The sequence below is a fragment of the Cherax quadricarinatus genome, chromosome 7, assembly GCF_038502225.1.
Source record: "Cherax quadricarinatus isolate ZL_2023a chromosome 7, ASM3850222v1, whole genome shotgun sequence".
Taxonomy (NCBI): domain Eukaryota; kingdom Metazoa; phylum Arthropoda; class Malacostraca; order Decapoda; family Parastacidae; genus Cherax; species Cherax quadricarinatus.
In genome coordinates, this window is record NC_091298.1 from 161,498 (window position 1) to 184,138 (window position 22,641).

The 22,641-nt window shown below is 41.4% G+C and overlaps 1 protein-coding gene across 1 annotated transcript in view; it reads left to right on the forward strand.

The window, feature by feature from the left end:
* LOC128686836 (pseudouridine-5'-phosphate glycosidase) overlaps window positions 1-22,641 on the forward strand; it is a 138,643-nt gene that overhangs the window by 83,564 nt on the left and 32,438 nt on the right. Inside the window, exon 10 of the mRNA XM_070082709.1 lies at window positions 21,459-21,473. Coding sequence (XP_069938810.1) covers window positions 21,459-21,473 — 15 coding nt within the window. The remainder of the gene's footprint in view (window positions 1-21,458; window positions 21,474-22,641) is intronic.

Sequence of the window (22,641 nt, forward strand, 5' to 3'; positions counted from 1 at the left end):
CCGCACATTTGTCTGAACTTACTGCCTCCCCATGTCTTACCACATTGTGTATGCCACAACGCTTCTTAAATCTGTCAAACCAGCCTCTGCTGGCCTTAAATTCACTAACATCAGCACTGGTTCCAGGCATTTTGTTTATCAGATCAGTATACAACTGCCTTGCCTTCTCACAAATGATCAACTCTGAAACACTATCACCCACTGTCTGTTTATTGTTGATCCACACCACCAACAACTTCTCGACTTCTTCAATTGTTTGTGATCTATTTTTGGAAAACATGACAACACCTTTCGCAACATCAGCTTCCTTGAGTTCTTTTCTCTTCGCCAGGATAGAAGTGAGAGTTGATTTGATTTTGCCATACATCCTGGCAAGCTCCCCCACACAAATGCCACTCTTGTATTTTTCTACTATCTTTTTCTTCACTGCTATGGTATTCCTCACTTTCTTAACCACAGGGTCCATGGTGGCTTATTTCACAGTCACAATTAATGGCCCATGGTGGCTTATTTCACAGTCACAATTAATGGCCCATGGTGGCTTATTTCACAGTCACAATTAATGGCTGGCTGGCTGGCTGGCTGGCTGGCTGGCTGGCTGGCTGGCTGGCTGGCTGGCTGGCTGGCTGGCTGGCTGGCTGGGCTGGCTGGGCTGGCTGGGCTGGCTGGGCTGGCTGGGCTGGCTGGGCTGGCTGGGCTGGCGGGGCTGGCTGGCGTGGCGGGGCTTGGCTTGGCTTGGCTTGGCTTGGCTTGGCTTGGCTTGGCTTGGCTTGGCTTGGCTTGGCTTGGCTTGGCTTGGCTTGCTGGGCTGGCTGGGCTGGCTGGGTTGGCTGTGCAGGCTGTGCAGGCAGTGCAATGTTCACTCGAGGATAAACAACGCTAGACCGGCTGACGACACCTGCGCGATAGGTCTGGTACGCTGGCCGAAGCCCAGGGCAATGGCCGAAACGTGGGACAAAATTTGGCCGAAAAAAGCGGGTGAAACCCGAAGCAGCTGATTCCCAGGGCGGCCAAAGCCTGGGGTTATACTGTATATAATTTTGAAAAAATATTGTTGGATTAATGAAAATGTTTATATTAACATAATATACGGCATTTAACCCTTTGACTGTTTCTGCCATATATATACGTCTTATGAGCCAGTGTTTCAGATGTATATACACGTATACTCAATAATTCTATCGAAAACTTACGGAATTATGCGAGAGCATTGTTCCGTAAGTTTTCCATCAAATTTCATAATTTTGGTGTCATTATGATCGGGAAAAGATTCTCTGTCATTTCATAAGAAAAAATAACTTTTTTTTTTTTTAAATTTCTGACCCTGAGAACAAGTTTAGAAGAGGGCCTGCCAACCCTGAAAGGGTTAATTTGCATGAAATTGTCTAAATTGCCAATTTCTGACCACTTTATTGGGTAGTTGAAATCGGTAAATGGGCAGTTTCTTGTATTCAGTTGATAGAAAAAATGGAGTTCTAAAGAAATAGCTATGAGTTTGGTCGACTGGAACAATGGAATTGGTTGAAAATAGGGCTCAAAGTGGGCGAAATCTCCGATGCGTATATATTCCCAAGATCGCTAACTTCTCGAGAGCGTAATTCCGTGAGTTTTTGATCAAATTTCATACTTGTGGTGTCGTTACCATTGGGAAAAGATTCTCTATCATTTCACAAGAATTTTTTTTTTGTTTTTTTCCAAAAATTTTTCGACATCAGGAGAGACACTTCAGGATTTGGGGTTGCTACAGTTAAAGGGTTAATGCACCTCAGAGTGATTATTATTGCATATTATTATCATTACAGCCTCTCCTCACTTAACGACAGAGTTCCGTTCCTAAGACCACGTCGGTAAATGAATTCGTCGCTAGGTGAGGAGCATACTGTAATAGTAATGGATTTATGTCAACCATCTTTGATATTGTTTTAATGTCACCTCTGCACCATTTATAAAATTTCTGGTATATTTTTAAATGTTTCTACAGTAGTGTATTGTATATATTATAACAAACAGAATAGAGGGAGTCAGCTCTAATGTACAGTGGACCCCCGAGTTTCGTGAGCCATGTGCTTTGTGAAATTTGACTTTCGGCAACTTTTTTTTGTCAAAATTTAGCCTCACATATTGTGATTTGCCTCATACTTCGGCGGTTGTACGGATTGTGTCCCAGTGGCTGCGTGCACACAAAGGCTCCCACACACACCATTCAGAGTCTGTGTGGCACTGTTTCTCAGTGAGTGACCATCACCCCATGCCTTCATACAATAAATTTTGTAATAATCCATTGTTTTTTGTGCTTGCAACTGCTAAATAAGTCACCATGGACCAAAAGAAGGCTCCTACTGCCAGCCCTTTGGTAAAGAAACATGATAGAATTCAAGAGAGAACACACTAGCCAGGGTACTTCCCCACACACACCAGCCAGGGTACTTCCCCACACACACCAGCCAGGGTACTTCCCCACACACACCAGCCAGGGTACTTCCCCACACAAACCAGCCAGGGTACTTCCCTACACACACCAGCCAGAGTACTTCCCCACACACACAGTTTGATTTGAATGGGACTTGTGCACGAGTGAATAGAATTTTCAAAGCTTATTGCTTGGGGAGTATTAACACTTAAGCAGTATAATGTGATCCTTTATTGACAACTTTTCACCCACACAGTGGGCTTTATCAAGTCACAAACAGATCTGTTTGTGACTTGATAAAGCCCACTGTATGGGCGAAATGTTGTCAGTAAATGATCACATTATACAGTGGACCCTCAACCAATGATATTAATCCGTTCCAGAGAGCTTGTCCTTAGCCAAATTTATTTTCCCCATAGGAAATACATAATGGAAATCCAATTACAGTAATCGGTTCCAGACAGCCAAGAGTATTAAAAAAATATTTTTTTTCATGAAATATACATTTTCCCACAAAGAAAACAATGAGACATGCACAATAACTACATAAATAATTGCTAAAATGACACTCACCTTTATTGAAGAGTATTGATGAGTGATGAGACACAGTTTTTCTTGAACACACTGGGATTTTTCGGAGTGATACTTGAGTAAAGGCTTCACTTTGGAATCCCCACTAGCATTACAACAAAACATAAGAATTAGCCTGTCTTTCATAGGCTTGTGTCCTGGAAGTGCCTTTTCCTCCTGAGTAATGTAGGTCCTGTTTGGCATTTTCTTCCAGAACAGGCCTGTTTTGTCACAATTGAACACATGCTGGGGTTCGAATTTTTCAATTTTGCCATGCTTTATCACACTGTATGCCACTACAATTCTTAAATCTCTCAAACCAACCTTTGCTGGCCTTAAATTCACCAATATAAGCACTAGTTCCAGGCACTTTTTCCTGTTCACCTAGGTGTTAGTCAACTCGTGTGGGTCGCATCCTGGGGGTTAAGATTAAAGACCCCAATGGAAATAAGTTAGACAGTCCTCGATGATGCACTGACTTTCTTGGGTTATCCTGGGTGGCTAACCCTCTGGGGTTAATTGTTTCTCATTAAACCACACCAACAACACTCTCCACATCTTCGAGTAGTACAGCTGACGGTGGTGCAGCAGCAGCAGCTGACCGTGGTACAGCAGCAGCTGACAGGGGTGCAGCAGCAGCTGACAGTGATGCAGCAACAGTTGACCTTGGTACGATAGTATTTCGATAGTATTTTTTCACCCTTTTTACCACATTGTTGCACTATAAGCTTTCTTTGGGCCCATGGTTGCTTATTTAGCAGTTACAAGCACTAAAAACAATGGAATAATACAAAATTTATTGTATATATGCGTGGAACCATCCGCCCTGGCTTGTAAACAATGGCACACTAGCTGAAGACAGGGCAGCTGAGGCTTTCAGGCTGGACAGACAGGCGGACATGTTCAGGATGAATGTTGTTACCCGAGTTTTTCATCGTTGGTCGAGCCAATATTTTTACGCAGAAACGCATCGTTAGGCGATTTTATTGTTAGACGATGCCATCATTGGTCGAGGGTCCACTGTACTGCGTAAGTGTTTATATTTCCATTGTGTCAGTATTTTATACCATTTATTTCCATTGCTTAGGGAGATTTGAAAATTGGGTTGTTCAAATATTGTTAGTTGGATGGTTTGTAAAGGACCTGCCTAGTATGGGCCAACAGGTCTGCTGCAGTGTTCCTACTTTCTTATGTTCTTATATACACCAGCCAGGGTACTTCCCCACACACACCAGCCAGGGCACTTCCCCACACACCAGCCAGGGTACTTCCCCACACAAACCAGCCAGGGTTCTTCCCCACACACCAGCCAGGGTACTTCCCCACACACACGGTTTGATCTGAGTGGGACTTGATCATGAGTGAATAGAATTCTTTCTTTCTTTCAACACACCGGCCGTATCCCACCGAGGCGGGGTGGCCCAAAAGGAAAAACGAAAGTTTCTCCTTTTACATTTAGTAATATATACAGGAGAAGGGGTTACTAGCCCCTTGCTCCTGGCATTTAATTCGCCTCTTACAACACCCATCGCTTATGGAAGAAGAATTCTGTTCCACTTCCCCATGGAGGTAAGAAGAAATAAACAAGAACAAGAACTAGAAGGAAAATAGAAGAGAACCCAGAGGGGTGTGTATATATATGCTTGTACATATATGTGTAGTGTGACCTAAGTGTAAGTAGAAGTAACAAGATGTACCTGAAATCTTGCATGTTTGTGAGACAAACAAAAGACACCAGCAATCCTACCATCATGTAAAACAATTACAGGCTTTTGTTTTACACTCACTTGGCAGGACGGTAGTACTTCCCTGGGGGGTTGCTGTTTACCAACCTACTACCTAGGGGTGAATAGAATTATCAAAACTTATTGCTTGGGGAGCATTGAAAATTGGGTTGGGCAAATATTCTGTTAGTGGGATGGTTTATGAAGGACCTACCTAATATGGGCCAACAGGTCTGCTGCAGTATTCCTGCTTTCTTATATTCTTATGTACACCAGCCAGGGTACTTCCCCACACACACCAGCCAGGGCACTTCCCCACACACCAGCCAGGGTACTTCACCACACACACCAGCCAGGGTACTTCCCCACACACACCAGCCAGGGCACTTCCCTACACACCAACCAGGGTACTTCCCCACACACCAGCCAGGGTACTTCCCCACACACACCAGCCAGGGTACTTCCCCACACACACCAGCCAGGGTACTTCCCCACACACACCAGCCAGGGTGCTTCCTCACACACCAGACAGGGTACTTCCCCACACCAGCCAGGGTACTTCCCCACACAAACCAGCCAGGGTACTTCCCCACACAAACCAGCCAGGGTACTTCCTCACACACATGATTTGATTTGAGTGGGACTTGTGCATGAGTTAATAGAATTATCAAAGCTTACTACTAGGGGAGCATTGAAAATTGGGTTGAGCAAAAATTCTGTTAGTGCAATAGTTTGTGAAGGACCTGCCTAGTATGGGCCAACAGACCTGCTGCAGTGTTCCTGCTTTCTTATGTTCTTATGTACACTAGCTGAGGAAATTGCTTCAGAGGAGGAGGAAGAGAGAGGAAAGAAGGTGCCTTCTTCAAAGATTAAGGACATTTGTGCAAAGTGGAGTGAGGTGCAAACATTTGTGGAGGAACATTACCCTAGCCCTCTCCCCTCCTCCCATCTTCCATATGCCAACAAGAGTCTTCAATAAAGGTGAGTGTGATGTTATTATTGTTTTATACTTGATTTCTCATTCTTTTCTGTATGTAAATCTATATTTAATCTATAAAAATAAATTTTTTGTTAACCCTTTGACTGTCGCAACCCCCAATCCTGAGGTGTCTCCTGGTGTCGCAAAATTTAAAAAAAAAAATTATTTTTCTTATGAAATGATAGAGAATCTTTTCCCGATTGTAATGACACCAAAAAAAAACAAAATTTGATGGAAAACTGACGGAATTATGCTCTCGCGAAGTTAGCGACCTCGGCGCTGTTTACAAATCGGCGATTTCGCCCACTTTGAGTCCTATTTTCGGCTAATTCCATTGTTCCAGTCGCCCAAACTCATAGCTATTTCTTTAGAACTCCATTTTTTCTATCGATTGAGTACAATAAACTGCCCATTTACCGATTTCAACTACCTAATAATGTGGTCAGAAATTTGCAATTTGGCCAATTTCACAAAAACTAAAAAATATGACAATTTCAAAATAAGGTCCAGAATGAATAATACAGACATTCCTGGCTCTAAAATAACATTTTCTTTGTTCATCAGTCATGTCTCCAGGCCCCTCTGATATTACTCTTGCTTTCTATTTTGAATTTTTATTCAAACAAAAAATAGAAGACTTACTATTATGCAGACTACTGCAATACTGTAATAATTGTATAAATAACATCAACCCATTCATGACTGCATATTAGAATGGCTAGTTGGACATTTATTGGACAATGGCATCATTTGTTTACTTTTGAACATTGGCAAAAATCAAACATTTCCCCTACTTTGAGCTCCATTTCTAGGTTCTTTTTATAGTAAAATCAATCAAAATCACCTCTATTTCTATAATATGTTTTCCATTCTATCAAATAAAACCAAGAAAACGAGAATACAACCATAAATACTATACGAAAATAGACCACAAAGTCGGCATTTTAACCCTTTCAGGGTCCGTCCCGTAGATCTACGGCTTTACGTTCAGGGTCCAAACCGTAGATCTACGCCATGAGCTCAGCTCACTCTGATAAACTGTGAGTGGTACATTTGGGCCTAGATATGAGAGAATACATCTATGTGGTATGTGTGCACCACATAAAACAGATCCTGCAGCACACTGTGTATAATGAGAGAAAAAAAATGAAATCATGATTTTTCGATTAAAACAGCAACTTTGCAGTGTTTTTTCGTATGTTTTTTATAGTTGTATTTGCGATTTCTTGGTCTCATTTGATAGAATGGAACACATATTACAGAAATAGAGATGATTTTGATTGGTTTTAGCACTGGAAATGGCTTGAAACTGAGCTCAAAGTAGCAGAAATGTTAAATTTTTGCCGATATTCAAGAGTAAACAAACGACCTCACACGTCTAATACACGCCAGCTGGTGGGTCTAATATACATTCACAAATATGGTGATGATATTTATACAATTATTACAGTATTGCATAACAGTAAATCTTCTATTTTTTGGTGTGAATAAAAATTCATTATGTGAATAAAAAATCAAAATGGAATTTATTTGTAAAGCCTCAAAACATAACTAATGAACAGAGGAAATGTTAGTTTAGTGCCAGGAATGCCTACATTGTTCATTCTGGACCCTATTTTGAAATTGGAATATTTTGAACTTTGTGTTAAATTGGCCAAATTAACAATTTCCGATCACTTTATTTTGTAGTTGAAACAGTTGACTTGGCGATTTCTTGTGCTCAATCGATAGAATAGAAGTAATACTAGTGAAATAGCTAAGAATTTGGTTGATTTGAATAATGTAATTGGCCTAAAATGGGAGTCAAAGTCGGCAAAATCGCCGATTCGTAAATATCGCTGACACATCAAAATTTGCGAGAGCATAATTTTGTCAATTTTCCACCAAATTTCGTACTTTTTGTTTTATTACCTTCACAAAAAGATTCTCTACAATTTCATAAGAAAAAATAACAAATTTTTTTTTTGAAAATTCTTGGACACTGGTGCGTGACTCCAGATTTGGGCCTTGGACCCTGAAAGGGTTAATTAAAAAAAACGGTCAGAGTTTTTTTTTTCTCATTATGCACTGCGTGCTCCAGGATTTTTTTTATATGGTGCACACTGACCACACAGACCCATTCTCTCACATGTGGGCCTACCAGCTTTCTCCTGCTTGATTTGAAGCCGCTAGAATTTATGAGTATATATACGTCAAACACGGTACTTCGTAAGACGTATATATACGGCCGCGACAGTCAAAGGGTTAATACTCTTGGGTGTCTGGAATGGATTAATTAGATTTACATTATTTCCTATGGGGAAAATGGTTTCGAAATTTGTGAATTTTGACTTTCGGCAGATTATCTGGAACGGATTAACATCTGGAATGGATTAACATCAGCCAGGGCACTTTCCCACACACCAACCAGGGTACTTCCCCACACACCAACCAGGGTACTTCCCCACACACACACCAGCCAGGGTAATTCCCCACACACCAGACAGGGTACTTCTCCACACACCAGCCAGGGTACTTTCCCACACAAACCAGCCACTGTACATTATTTAGGTGTACAAACTGGTCAGAAGGCCCGTCGTAAGTCCAAGGCATCGGTAAACGAGTACGTCGCTAAGTGAGGAGAGGCTGTATTAATATGGCATCCTCAAGACTAATAAGAGGCTCTTAGTGATTTTAATATGTACCTGCATGCCAGCACACTGTGTAAGTTTATTTAGTTACAGGTACACATAAGTATAATTATCAGAGTGCAGGAGACCCCCAGAGTTTCGTGATTAATCCGTTCCAGAGAGTCTGCCGAATGGCGAAATTCAGAAAAGGCAAAGCCATTTTTCCCGTAAGAAATGATGGAAATCCAATTAATCCATTTCAGACACCCAAAAGTATTAACCTAAAATATTTTTTTTTAAGGTTAAATATAGATTTACATACAGAAAACATTGACAAATAAATATAAAGCACTAATAAAATGGATAAATGAACATTTAACATCACACTTACCTTTATTGAAGACTCTTGTTGGTGTATGGCAGACAGGTAGGAGGGGAGAGGGAGGTGAGTGTATTATGCTTCAATATGACGCTAATATCATCTCTGCGGCTTATTTATCTATCACAATTCATCAATTGTTAAATGTTGATGAAGATAGGGAAGCTGTGATTTCGTGTATAGGGCAAGGATGAATAACATCTTGTAGGAGTGAGGAAGAGCCAGTTGTGAGTGTGGGGGAAGTTCGTGAGGCAGTAGGTAAAATGAAAGGGGGTAAGGCAGCCAGGATTGATGGGATAAAGATAGAAATGTTAAAAGCAGGTGGGGATATAGTTTTGGAGTGGTTGGTGCAATTATTTAATAAATGTATGGAAGAGGGTAAGGTACCTAGGGATTGGCAGAGAGCATGCATAGTTCCTTTGTATAAAGGCAAAGGGGATAAAAGAGAGTGCAAAAATTATAGGGGGATAAGTCTGCTGAGTATACCTGGTAAAGTGTATGGTAGAGTTATTATTAAAAGAATTAAGAGTAAGATGGAGAATAGGATAGCAGATGAACAAGGAGGCTTTAGGAAAGGTAGGGGGTGTGTGGACCAGGTGTTTACAGTGAAACATGTGTGATGAATGGTTTGAAAAACCGACAAGTTGAAGATTGAGACACTTATGCAGCATATGGGAATCTTTATTCAGGAAACGTTTCGCCACACAGTGGCTTCATCACTGTGTGGCGAAACGTTTCCTGAATAAAGATTCCCATATGCTGCATAAGTGTCTCAATCTTCAACAGTGAAACATATAAGTGAACAGTATTAAGATAAGGCTAAAGAGGTCTTTGTGGCATTTATGGATTTGGAAAAGGCGTATGACAGGGTGGATAGGGGGGCAATGTGGCAGATGTTGCAAGTGTATGGTGTAGGAGGTAGGTTACTGAAAGCAATGAAGAGTTTTTACGAGGATAGTGAGGCTCAAGTTAGAGTATGTAGGAAAGAGGGAAATTATTTCCCAGTAAAAGTAGGCCTTAGACAAGGATGTGTGATGTCACCTTGGTTGTTTAATATATTTATAGATGGGGTTGTAAGAGAAGTAAATGTGAGGGTCTTGGCAAGAGGCGTGGAGTTAAAAGATAAAGAATCACACACAAAGTGGGAGTTGTCACAGCTGCTCTTTGCTGATGACACTGTGCTCTTGGGAGATTCTGAAGAGAAGTTGCAGAGATTGGTGGATGAATTTGGTAGGGTGTGCAAAAGAAGAAAATTAAAGGTGAATACAGGAAAGAGTAAGGTTATGAGGATAACAAAAAGATTAGGTGATGAAAGATTGAATATCAAATTGGAGGGAGAGAGTATGGAGGAGGTGAATGTATTCAGATATTTGGGAGTGGACGTGTCAGCGGATGGGTCTATGAAAGATGAGGTGAATCATAGAATTGATGAGGGGAAAAGAGTGAGTGGTGCACTTAGGAGTCTGTGGAGACAAAGAACTTTGTCCTTGGAGGCAAAGAGGGGAATGTATGAGAGTATAGTTTTACCAACGCTCTTATATGGGTGTGAAGCATGGGTGATGAATGTTGCAGCGAGGAGAGGGCTGGAGGCAGTGGAGATGTCATGTCTGAGGGCAATGTGTGGTGTGAATATAATGCAGAGAATTCGTAGTTTGGAAGTTAGGAGGTGCGGGATTGCCAAAACTGTTGTCCAGAGGGCTGAGGAAGGGTTGTTGAGGTGGTTCGGACATGTAGAGAGAATGGAGCGAAACAGAATGACTTCAAGAGTGTATCAGTCTGTAGTGGAAGGAAGGCGGGGTAAGGGTTGGCCTAGGAAAGGTTGGAGGGAGGGGGTAAAGGAGGTTTTGTGTGCGAGGGGATTGGACTTCCAGCAGGCATGCGTGAGCGTGTTTGATAGGAGTGAATGGAGACAAATGGTTTTTAATACTTGACGTGCTGTTGGAGTGCGAGCAAAGTAACATTTATGAAGGGGTTCAGGGAAACCGGCAGGCCGGACTTGAGTCCTGGAGATGGGAAGTACAGTACCTGCACTCTGAAGGAGGGGTGTTAATGTTGCAGTTTAAAAACTGTAGTGTAAAGCACCCTTCTGGCAAGACAGTGATGGAGTGAATGATGGTGAAAGTTTTTCTTTTTCGGGCCACCCTGCCTTGGTGGGGATCGGCCAGTGTGATAATAAAAAAAAAATAATAATTCATCTAATATGACATAATAAACAGTATTAATAACATAAAGTAAAAGGACACATGCGCAACTAATGTGACATTTTATTGTGGCAACATTTCGCTCTCCAGCTTTGTCAAGCCGTTACAAACAGTACATGGACACAGAGGGTATATATAGACTCAGAGTGAGGTGCAATACTAGTGCTAGTAGTAGTAGTAGTAATACAATATGTTAGAACAATAAACTTGCACATGAGTAAAAAGGATATAAAAGCTATTACATACTTGGGAAACATAAAAATAGGTTAGACAAATATTTCTACTGGAGGCTGGATAGAGAAGGCCTGTTTCAATGTTTATTCTCTGTAAGGTGCCTGTGTAGTAATAACAGGAGAGACTATGTGATGGCAGGGTTTACTGTTTTCAGAAGGATTCTTGCTAGGACTTCAGAGATAGTGAAGCTGCCTTTGTTTTGTTTAATTGTATTAGAAACAGCTATTAGTGAAGATTCAAGGCACTTGCGTCTGAGGAAATTAGTTTCTTTGATCACTAGTTGGGCGTCCCTGAACTTCATGAGATGATTGGTGGAATTTTGGTGTTGTACACCGTTTTCTTGATCTTCAGCTTGGTTCCATGTTGCCCGGCCACTGACCAAGCTCCCCTCTTTACCTGGGGACTCACAACAGAAGGATTACTACGAAACCTCTTGTTCTCCTCCGTTAATCGCCGTATCTCCATCTTAGCAACTCTGAGCTCTTCTCTCAGCTGCTGGTAAAGTTCATTGAGGCGGGTGTCGAGGTTTCTTGCTGTTTCACCTACATAAATCTTGTCGCAGCCTCCACAGGGTATAGTGTAAACCCCTGCGTTGACTGGTTCGTGGTGCTTGGATTTTGTTCTGGTTAGATCCTTTATTGAAGTGCTGGAAGCGATGGCGACTCTGGTGTTAGCTTGTGAAAGTACTTTAGAAACGTTCAGTGCAACTTGGCTGTTGGGAAGAATTATAACTTTGTCAGGACTAGTGTTGGTGTGTGGAGAATTAATGATCTGAAGAGCTCTTTTCTTGCAGTCTTTGATGAAAAAGGAAGGAAAGTGTAAATCAGTGAAGGTTTGATGAATGTATGTAAATTCCTCGTCAAGAAACTCAGGTCTACAAATTCGGTATGCTCTTAGGAAAAACCCGATGATGATGCCTCTTTTGGTCTTAGTATCTTGACTGGAATAGAAGTGTGTGAGATCATTTTTATTAGTAGGTTTCCAATAAACTTGAAATCTTAGGTTGTTGTCTACTTTGTGAATGAGGACGTCGAGGAAAGGTAGTTTGTCATTGGACTCTTCTTCTAGTGTAAACTGGATCGCCAGTTCAACTGCGTTGAGCCTTGCCTGTAGATTCCGTACATCAATACTTTCGGGAGTTATTACGTTATCCATGTAACGTAACCAAGCGACGCTTGAAGAGATGATGTTGGCGAAGTGTTCGGACTCTAGGTATTCCATGTACAAGTTGGCTAGGACGACATTGATCGGGGACCCCATTCCTATGCCGTAGGATTGTTTGTAGAGCCTGTTATTGAAAGAAAAACAGTTGAAATTAACACAGAGTTCAATCAAGTCAACAAAATCTCTGGCAGGTAGAGGAAGATTAAGGTCCTGATTGACTTTACGTCGTAGAACCTCGATGGCTTGTGTGGTAGGTACTTTTGTGAAGAGGGAAGTCACATCCAAACTGCTTAGTTTCTTGTTACGTTGGAGAGGTTTCGGATGCGGTTGAGAAGGTTGTCTGAATGTTTAAGATGGTCCCCAGAAGGCAGGAAAGATGTTTGGCAAGAACTCCGGCTAGTTTGTGTGGTGCACTGCCTGTAGATATTAATAACATAGAAACACAATATATTCTCTAGAATGAATAAAATATGTCATTCCATATGTCACGAGTGGTGATGGTGTTGTTGTTGGGTTTATAAGGGCCACTGACAGCATAAGCCGTACATATTAATGGTGGTGGAGGCTGCAGCAGAAGCCACCACCACTATTCACACAAACAATGTACGTAATTTATAAATAAGAAATATTTGCACTTTAATTTATAAATAAAAAATATTTACACTTTATAAATAAGAAATATTTACACTTACCTTGGAGGATATGTTAGTTTAATTAGTTTGATGGAGGACATGCTTGCAGAGGTTTAGGATGGTGGACGATAGCAGGGTGGTATATGTTCAGTGGCCCTATACACCTTCAACAACATTGGATAGTTACTTTCGTGTCGTTTTTTTATCGCTTAATTGCTTAACTTATTTGCTACACAGTTAATGCTACACTTTATCGTTGGCTGGTGCTGTAGCCTTTATTGATACCTGCTGCTTTAGTACTGTGCATATCATAGAATCACTGAATCACTGAAGAAGGCACATTCTCCCCTCTTTTTAAAACAGGGTCTTCCCCCAGACTCACGGAAAATGTAAGCGCCCCTTTGGGATCGGTGAAATATTTAAAAAAGTCAGATGGGGCTAGTCCTATAGTGAGTTTTGGTCAAAATTTTGAAATGTCCAAAATTATGGAACACTGAAAAAGCGGGACTTCTGTATATAACTTTAAGTAAAATAAATGAGTATTACTTTTTTCCCCATGTTTTGGGGAGAAATTACACTCTGAAAAATGTGATTTATAAATTTTTCCTTCTGAAGGGGAGTGTGTTGTGTGTGTGTGTGTGTGTGTGTGTGTGTGTGTGTGTGTGTGTGTGTGTGTGTGTGTGTGTTTTACTCATTTGTACTCACCTTTTTGGGGTGGAGCCCTAGCTCCTACCCCCGCCTCTTCCCCGGTTGTTTGGCCCTCCCCTCTCCCGCTCCATGGGGTTTTATCAAACCTCGTCAAAAACTGTGTAGGGTTTCCCTGCCTCCCTCCCCAAACCCGGGCTTTCACTGCCTTCCAACTCTATGACTGAAGAAATACTTTACTATCTCTCTGACTCATTTGTTTTAACTTCCAATTGGGCCTTTTGCCTGTGTCCCCCCTGGAACATCCTGCCCTTTTCCCACCTTGTCGTTTAGGGTTTTAATATGGGTTATCATGTCCCTAACCCCCCTGTCCCCCAGTGCCGTCGGGCCCCGATTTCCAAAATTTTTTTCTTCATAGGACTTTCCCCTTTGGGCCCGGAACTCTTGTTTTTAAACCTTTGACTTTCCCCTAGTTTCTTGGCGTGTTTTATAAAGTCCAGGGTTAAAACAGGTGCTGCATGCTCCAGTATGGGCCTGACATCCCCGGTTTTCCCATTTCTTAAAATGATTAAACTTAAAGGGTATCGAATGCTGTTCTCGGGTTTTCCCAGCGCCCATGCTGGCGGTTATCTGATTGATGTGTGCTTCGGAGACATCCCGGGTTTATACTCCCCCCAAGCCCTTTCTCCTTGAGTGGGGTTTGCAGTCTTTGGCCCCCTGGCCTTTTTTTTCTGCCCTGTGGTCTTCTGTCCCTTCCCTATTTTCCCTGACTTTGCATTTGGCGGGATTAAATTCGGGGCCATTTGCTGGCCCAAAGTGCCCAATCTGTCAGGTCTTTTTAAAGTCCTCCTGGCCCTCATCAGTTTTAAATTCCCCTCATTAACTTAAACCCCATCTCCAAACAGGGACACTTCTGGTCTAACCCTTCCATCATTTCGTTCACATATCCAAAAATAGCACTGGTCCTAGGACGGGCCCTGGGCCCCGGGCTCGCCCGGGGTCCCGGTACATTCATACCTTTGACTCGTTGTTGCCTCCCCTGCCCAGGTATTCTCGCCCTTTTGGTGCCCTTTTTTAAAATGCCTGATGCTTGGACCCAATCTCGGAGGAACTTGTAAAAGGCCCAAGATAAATAAGAAAAAGTTTTGGTTGGATTTTTCCCGGTGAAAGAAAAAAAATCAGTCGTCATGGGGCCCCTTCTCCTTTTTCCATTGGGGTCCTCAATCTTGTCCCCCGGGATCGGGGACCACAGGTCTTTTTTAAAAAAAGGGTACCTTTTGCTGCTGGGTGAACGGGGCCCAACAGGTGTGAAGCGTGAAAATGTTTCCCCCCCCGGGAAAGAACGGGAGCTCTCCGTGTGTAAAGGGGGGGAATTTTAAACCCAGACCCCCGGGCCCCCTTTTGCAGCCCAAAAAAGATGCAATCCCCCCCCCTCCTCTTTTTTTTATTTCTGTTTTTTTTATCATTAAAACCCCAGAAGGTTTGTGCCCGGTTTTTCCCTAAAACCCGTGCGGGTTGATTATCCCCTGTTCTTTCCCAGGTGCCCCCCAACTCTCCCCCTGATAATTTTTATTTTTCATACTATCCCCGTCAATGACACAGGCCCATAGTTTTAGTGCCTTTTTTCTGTCCCCTTTTTTTTTGGAAAAGGGGAACTTTTCCCCGTTTTCCCATACCTCAGGTAGTTGCCCAGTTTCGGGGATGTTTTGGGAAAGTTGTGGTAAGTTGCACAACATTCTGCTCCTTTTGGGCCCCACGGGGTTGTGGGTCCCTTGCCTTTAAATTTGTGCCCTGGCAGTTTCTTCACCTCCTCCTCATCTCTGTATGTTATGTCGTCCAACACTTGTTGGTGTATTCCTTGTTTTCCCCCCTTTTTCCCCCCCTTTTTTTTTCCCCCCAAAACCCCTTTTTGATTTCCCCCCAAAAACCTTTTTTTTTGGGTTTTCCCCCCCTTTTTTTTCCCCCCCCCCCCTTTTTTTGTTTCCTTTCCCCCTTTGGGGCCCCGGGGTCAAAATTTTTAGTTTGGGGGTTTTTTTTTTCCCCCCCCCCTTATTTTTCTTTTTTTTCCCCCCCCTTTTTTTTTCCCCCCTTTTTTTTCCCCCCTTTTTTTTTTTTCCCCCAAAAGGGAAAAAAAAAGGGCTTTTTTTTTTTTTTTTTTAAAAAATTTTTTCCTTCCCTTTTTGCCCTTTTTAAAAACCTTTCCTTTTTTTTTCCCCCCCCCCCCTTTTTTTTTTCCCCCCTTTTTTTTTATTTCCCCCCCCCCCCTTTCCCCCCCCTTTTTTATTTTTTTTTTTTCCCCCGGGGGGAAAAAAAACCCCCCTTTTTCCCCTTTGGGGGGTTTTTCCCCCCTTTTTTGCCCCCCCAAAACCTTAGGTTTCCCGGAAAAAAACCCCCCTCCCCCCGGGGGGGACCCCCCTTCCGGTTTTCCCTTTTCCCCCCGGGGGCCCCCAAAAAAATTTTTCCCCCCTTTCCCCCCAAAAAAAAAAAAAATTTTTTTTTTTTTTTTTTTCCCCCCCCCCTTTGGGGTTTTTTTTCCCCCCCCGACTTTTTTTTTGGGGGTTTTTTCCTTTCCCTTTTTTTCCCCCCAAAAAAACCCCCCCCCGGCCCCTAACCCCCCCTTTTTTTTCCCCCCCCCCCTTTTTTTTTTTTTTTTTCCCGGCCCCCAAAAAATTTTTTTTCCCCCCCTTTTTTTTTTAAAATTTTAAGGGTTGGGGGGGTTTTTTTTTTCATTCCCCTTTTTTGGAAAATTTTTTTTTTTTCCGGGTTTTCCCCCTTTTTTTTTTTAAATTCAAATTTTTTTTTAAAAAAAAAAAAACTGGCTTTTTATTTTTAAATTTTTTTTTTTTTTTAAAAATTTTTCCCCAAAAAAATTTTTTTTTTTAAAAATTTTTCCCCCCCAGTTTTTGGGGAAAAGGGGGGCCCCCCTTTTTTCCCCCCTTTTTTTTTTTTGTTTTTCCCCTTTTTTTTTCCCCCCTTTTTTGGGGGGGGGAAATTTTTTTTTTTTTTATTTTCCCGGGGGGGTTTTTTTTTTGGGGTTTTTTTTTTTCCCCTTTTTGGTTTTTGGGGAAACCCAAAATTTTTTCCCTTTTTCCCCCCTTTTTCCCTTTTTTAAAATTTTCCCCCCCTTCCCTTTAAATTTTGGGGCCCCCCCAAAACCCCCGGCCCTTTTTTTTTTTTTTTTTTTTAAAACCCCTTTTTCCCCCCCCCCCAAATTTTTTTTTTTTCCCCCCCCTTTTTGGCCCTTTTTTTTTTTTCCCCCCCAAAATTTTTTTCCCCCCCCCCCCCCTTTTTCCCTTTTTTAAATTTTTTTTTCCCCCTTTTTTCCCCCCCCTTTTAATTTTTAAAACCCCCCCCCCCCAAAATTTCCCCCTTTTTTTTTTTGGTTTTAAAAAAATTTTTCCCCCCAACCCGGGCCCCCCCTTTTTTTTCCAAATGGTTTCCCCCCCGGGCCCCTCTTTTCCCCCGGTTTTTCCCCTTTCCTTCCCCAAAAAAGTTTATTTCATTCCCCCCCCCCTTTTTTTTAAAATTTTTTCATTTTTTCCCCCCCCTTTTTTTTAAATTTCCCCCCTTTTTTTTTTAAAATTTTTTTTTTTTTTCCTTTTAACTTTTTTTTTTTAAAAAATTTAATTTAAACCCCCCCAAAAAAAAAATTTTTTTTTTTTTAAAAATTTTTTTTTTAAAATTTTTCCCCTTTCCCTTTTTTTTTGGGGAAAATTTTTCCAAATTTTTTTTTTCCCCCTTTTTTTTTCCCCCCGGGGGTTTTCCCCCCCCCTTTTCCCCTTTTTTTGCCCCCCCCAAATTTTTTAAAAAAAAGGGGGGGAAAAGCCCCCCAAACCCTTTTAAAATTTTTTTTTCCCCCCTTTTCCCTTTTTTTTTATAAAAATTTTTCCCCCCGGGCCCCCTTTCCCCCTTTTTTTTGGGGAAAAAGAAAGGGGGTTTCCGGGCCCCCTTAAAAAACCCCAAATTAACCAAAACCCTTTTTTTCCCCCCAACAAAAAAATTTTTCCCCCCTTTTTTCCCCTTTTTTCCCCCCTTTTTTTTTTTGGGGGGGCCCTTTTTAAAAAAATTTGGGCCCAAAAAAAATTTTTCCCCCCCCCCCTTTTTCCCCCTTTTTTTTCCTTTAAACCAATTTTTTTTTTTTTTTTTTCCACCCTCCCCCTTTTTTTTCCCCAAAAATTTTTTCCCCCCAAATTTTTTTCCCGGGGTTTTTTTTAATTAACCCCCCCCTTTTTTTTAAAAAAAAATTTTAATTTCCAAAACCCTTTTTTTTCCAAAAATTTTTTTTAATTTTTTTTTTTCCCTAACCCCAAACCCCCAAAAAATTTTTTTTCCCCCCCCCCCCCCATTTTTTTTTCCCCCCCCCTTTTTTTTTCCCCAAAACCCCTTTTTCCCCTTTTTTTCCCCCCCCCCCCTTTTAAAATTTTCTTTTTCTTTTTTGGTTTTTTTGGGGGTTTTTTTCTCCCTTTTTTCCCCCCCTTTAATTTTGGGGGTTTTTTTTTTAAAAAAAGGGGGGGTTTTTTAAAAAAAAAAAGGGGGTTTTTTTTTTTCCCCTTTTTGGGTTTTTTTTTTGGGGGGTTTTTTTTTTTTTTGTTTTGGGGGGGGAAAATTATTTAAGCCTTTTAAGGTTTTTTTTTTGGGGGGTTTTAAAAAGGGGTTTTTTTGGGGGGGGTTTTTTCCCCTTTTTTCCCCCCCCCCCCTTTTTTAAACCCCAAAAAAAATTTTAAAAAAAAAACCTTTAATTTTAAAAAAATTTTTTTCCCCGGTTTGGGCAAAATTTTTTTTTTACCCCTTTTTTCGGTTTTTTTTTTTAAAAAAAAAAAACCCCTAAGGCCCCTTTTTTTTTAAAAACCCCCCTTTCCCCCCTTTTTTTTTTTTGGGGAAAGGAAAATTTTTTAATCTTCATGCTTTTCCCCTTTTTTAAAGTTGGGACTTTTGTTTCTTCCATCCCCGGGAACCCTGTTCGATAGATGTGAATATTGTTGTTGGGGTACACATGGCCCTCTCCCCTCCAATACCCAGGGAGATGATCCCCCCCCTTCCCTTTTGGGGCACTCACTCAAAGCCCTTCACTTTTTCCCCGGTTTGGACTGTGTCCACTTGGTGGTGCCCCCCCTCCGTTTTTCTGGTCCCTTCTTTTCCCCTCTGTAAACACTTCTTTTGAATCTCTTGTTGAGTTCTTCACATATTCCCTTTTCTTGTTGTTCCCCTCCTTTCTTCCTTAGCCTGATTACCTGGTCTATGTTGTTTTCCTCCTGATGTGGCTGCAACATTTTGGGTCGGGTGGCTTCCTATTCTTTTTTTAATTGTCTTTGGGCCTCCCTTTTTCGTTTTTTGTTTGGTCGACTGTTCTCTGACTGTGTGTGTGTGTGTGTGTGTGTTTTTGTGTGTGTGTGTGTGTGTGTGTGTGTGTGGAATGTTCTGTTGTATGTTCTGTCTATGAGCATGTTTTTGTGTGTATGAAAGTGTGTGTGGGGGGAAAGTTGTTACTTTTTGGTTGCGGGATCGACTACGCTTCCCCCCCACTTCTTCATCCTTAGAAACAAAATATAAAAAAAAATGGTCATTCCAATATATAAAAAAAAACTCAGTTTTGTCGGCCCGAATATCGTTTGGTTTAAAACCACTTTTTGAACTTTTCCCGGGTTTCATAAATCCTCAGAAATTGCCCTACAAAAAACCCCGCCCCCCGGGGACCCCGCCCTGACTCATGTTTTTGTTTTTTATCAGGGGATAATCCGCATGTTCATCCATTTTTTTGTTGCTTTTTTTTGGGTCAAATGTGAAAAAAACTTCGGGGGGCCCAAAAAAATTCAGGTGGCCCTTTGGAAAAGAAGGGAAAGCATTTACCAAACCGTCCCCATGGTGCAGCAATCCAATAAAATGCTGAGGGAATAGACAAGGTGAACAGAGGGGGGATGTTCCGGGATGGGACACGAAGGGGTCCGTTGGGTTAAGTCAGATGAAACAAGGATGTAAGTTTTTTTTAGTCACAGGTTGTTGAGGGGAAATAAAACCCCCGGGGCAGGAAGAACCCGCACCAGAAGTTTTGATCTGGGTTCTACCCAAACCTGGTATGTTTTTTTCGTGTCATTATATTTTGGGTCATCAGTGGAATGTCTGGAGGATGTATAGGAGGATCTATACAAGCTTTGGGGGGGAAATGAAAAAATTTTCCAAGGGGGTGTGATTATGTTTGGGCCAGTGGGGGCCAGGGCGGGCTCCCCCCCAAACCAACTGGTGAGTACCCACAAAAAACTTTAGTTCTCAAAAAATTAGTAAAACTGAAATCAGGACAAAAAAGGGGGGGCCCTCGGGATAAGAATACCTGAAAAGGAAAGTCAGGGTAGGGAAAAGGATGAGTGGGCACCTTAAAAGCGGGGTTCCAGGGGGTCTTCGGGCCAGTGCTTTTTTTGGTATGAATACGGGAAAGGGGATGATCGAATGCCCCTTTTTAAGATGAGGTTTAAAAATTTCGGGGATAAAGAAGCCAAGGAGCCCTGGAGGGGCTGGGGGTTGGTCCAAAAACGGGCCTTAATTTTAACCCCTCCCAAATCAAAGTCGAAAGATTAAAGGGGGCAAAACCACAGCAGGAAGGCGGGGGCAAGAACCAAACCTCATAAAAAAAGGATCTTGGGGTGAGTTATCCCATTTTCCCCTGGCCCATCAATCAGATAACTGCTACAAAAGGGCGTCTGGCAAACAGAAAGCTTTCTAATACCTCAGTGGTTGTTCAAGACCGTAAATGTTGTGGCCCATACTGGAAATCAGCACCAGTGGGGAACCCCAAAACCTGGTCAACACATAAAGAAAAAATGTGAAAAGGGTTTCCAAAGAAGTTCAGAGTTAAGGTGAATGCCCTACAAAAAAAGGGGTGAAGGGGAAAATTGCCCCGCCACATGGGGTGGGGGTTTGGGGAGTGTAACCCTAAAAAAAATCTCGGGGGTTGACAAGGTGGACAGAAAGGATGCCCCAGTACGGGACACTGTGGCATGAAAAGAGTATGAACCTTTATTGGGCCATGTACCCTTAAATACTCCCAACCCCAAATCAGGTCAGGGTTTATGATGGGGCCCGTGGTTAATCAGACTCGGTTTACCAATGAGAAGATGGTTTTGGCAATACAGAGGTGTTGTGGTCCACCACCTGTCGCCCTTGTTTCCCCCTTCTAGAACTGGTTGAAGCAGGGCTGTTTTTAGTGGCCTATTCTGCCCTTTTGGGGGTCCTAATGTTTGTTGTACATAGTGTATTGTGTACATCTTTTTCTAAATTGGGAAGGATAATACAAGTCAAAGTTTTTTTTTGTTTTTATTTCCTCCACCCAGGATAACAGGCCTTTGGGGCTCCTGGGTTTTAAAAAAAAAAACAAGGATCCTTGAAAATTGAAAACCAGATGAGCCAAAAGATTTGGGTATTTTTTATTAAAAGGGTTGTCAGGGAAATGGAATAGTCTGGGAAGTGATGTAGTGGGGAGGAACCAAATAGGTGGGGGTATGATAAAACTATGGGAAAAAAGGGGGAGGACAAAGGACAGTAAAAGGGGGGCCCGGGATGTCACCCCTGCAACCAAAAAGGGGGAGTGTAAAACACAAATTTTTTTTTGGGGTTCCAGAAAATGTTAACAATGAAGAAGAGACATGGGATGGGAAAACTTTACTCTAGATCTTTTGAACCTTATTGGTTTTTAGGAGCTTCTGGCAAGACATAACAAAAGGGGAAAAACTCTGAGGCAAGACAAAGGTATCATGTGGGCCCCTGGGACAGCTTGTACTTTGATCATATGTGAAAGTTTTATTTTTTTGCTTATACCCTATAATTAATGTAAAATTTGGGACACTAGTTTTTTAGATATCCCGATGTTGCCCCCCCGAGAAAAAGCCAAGATTGGCAACAGATTGTGTCAGATTCAAATAGGACTTCTTCATCAAGGTAAAAATGATGTGTTGTATATCATTTTTACGAAATTTATATTTTATATTCATAATAAATTATTCTTTTTAAAAAAGGTTTTTACCAGTTTAATGAAACATACAGGCCTTAAACACAACTTCCATAAATGAAATTTTTGGAAAAAGTACAAATAAAATTTGACAGGGAAGAAAAAACTTGATATTATGAAGGTAAAAATATTGAGTACTGTAAGTGAACTTGGGGAAATTTATTTTTTAATTTTTTTATTCTTTCTCATTGAGGTGGGGACTGGGGGAAATAAAGACAGATGAGCCACAGGGATCAGAAGTGCCTTTCCAACTTCCCGCAATCTGAGGGGGAGTTAGGATGGAATGATTTATGTAAAAAGGGAAATTGAGGGAAAAAAAATTTCATACACAGTTTTAAAAAAAATATAATGAGACCTGGCAGAAATACTGTGTGATTATTCTTTAGTAATTTAGAGGCAGTGAGCTGAGTTTTTCCCTTCTTATAACTAAAAATTTAAATGATACCCTTTTAAATTTAAAATTTTAAATAACCCGTCAGTTATTTAATATTTTTAAAAATATTGTTGAAAGTTCTTTTCTTCATATCTTTGGGTGGGAAGAGCCAGTTGTGAGTGTGGGGGAAAGTTTTTTTAGGTGGGGTGGGGAAAGAAATTAAACAGTGGGTGATGGGAAAAAATAGAAATTTTAAAAAAAAAGGGGGGATATAGTTTTGATGGTTGGGTTTTTATTGAATAAAATAAGGGGTAAGGTCCGGGATTGGCAGTGAGCATGCATAGTTCCCTTTTTTTAAAAACAAAAAGGGGCAAAAAGGGTAAAAAATTTTGGGGAAAAAAGTCTTTGGGGATATTTAAAAGTAGGGAGAGTTATTATTGGAAGAATTTAAATAAGATGGAAGGGGGAAGCAGATGAACAAGCAGGCTTTAGGAAATTGGGGGCAGACAAAATTTACAGGGAAAAAAAGGGGAGCATTTTGATAAAGGGGAAAGATTTTTGGGATTTAGGGTTTGGAAAAAAAAATTGGGAGGTGGGTAGGACACATTGGGCAGATGTTTAAATTCGGAATAGGAGGAGGTTATTGAAAGCAGCAAAGAGTTTTTTTGAGGATATGGGCTCAATTGGGTTTTTGGGAGAGGGAGATTTTTCCCCGTAAAAGGGCC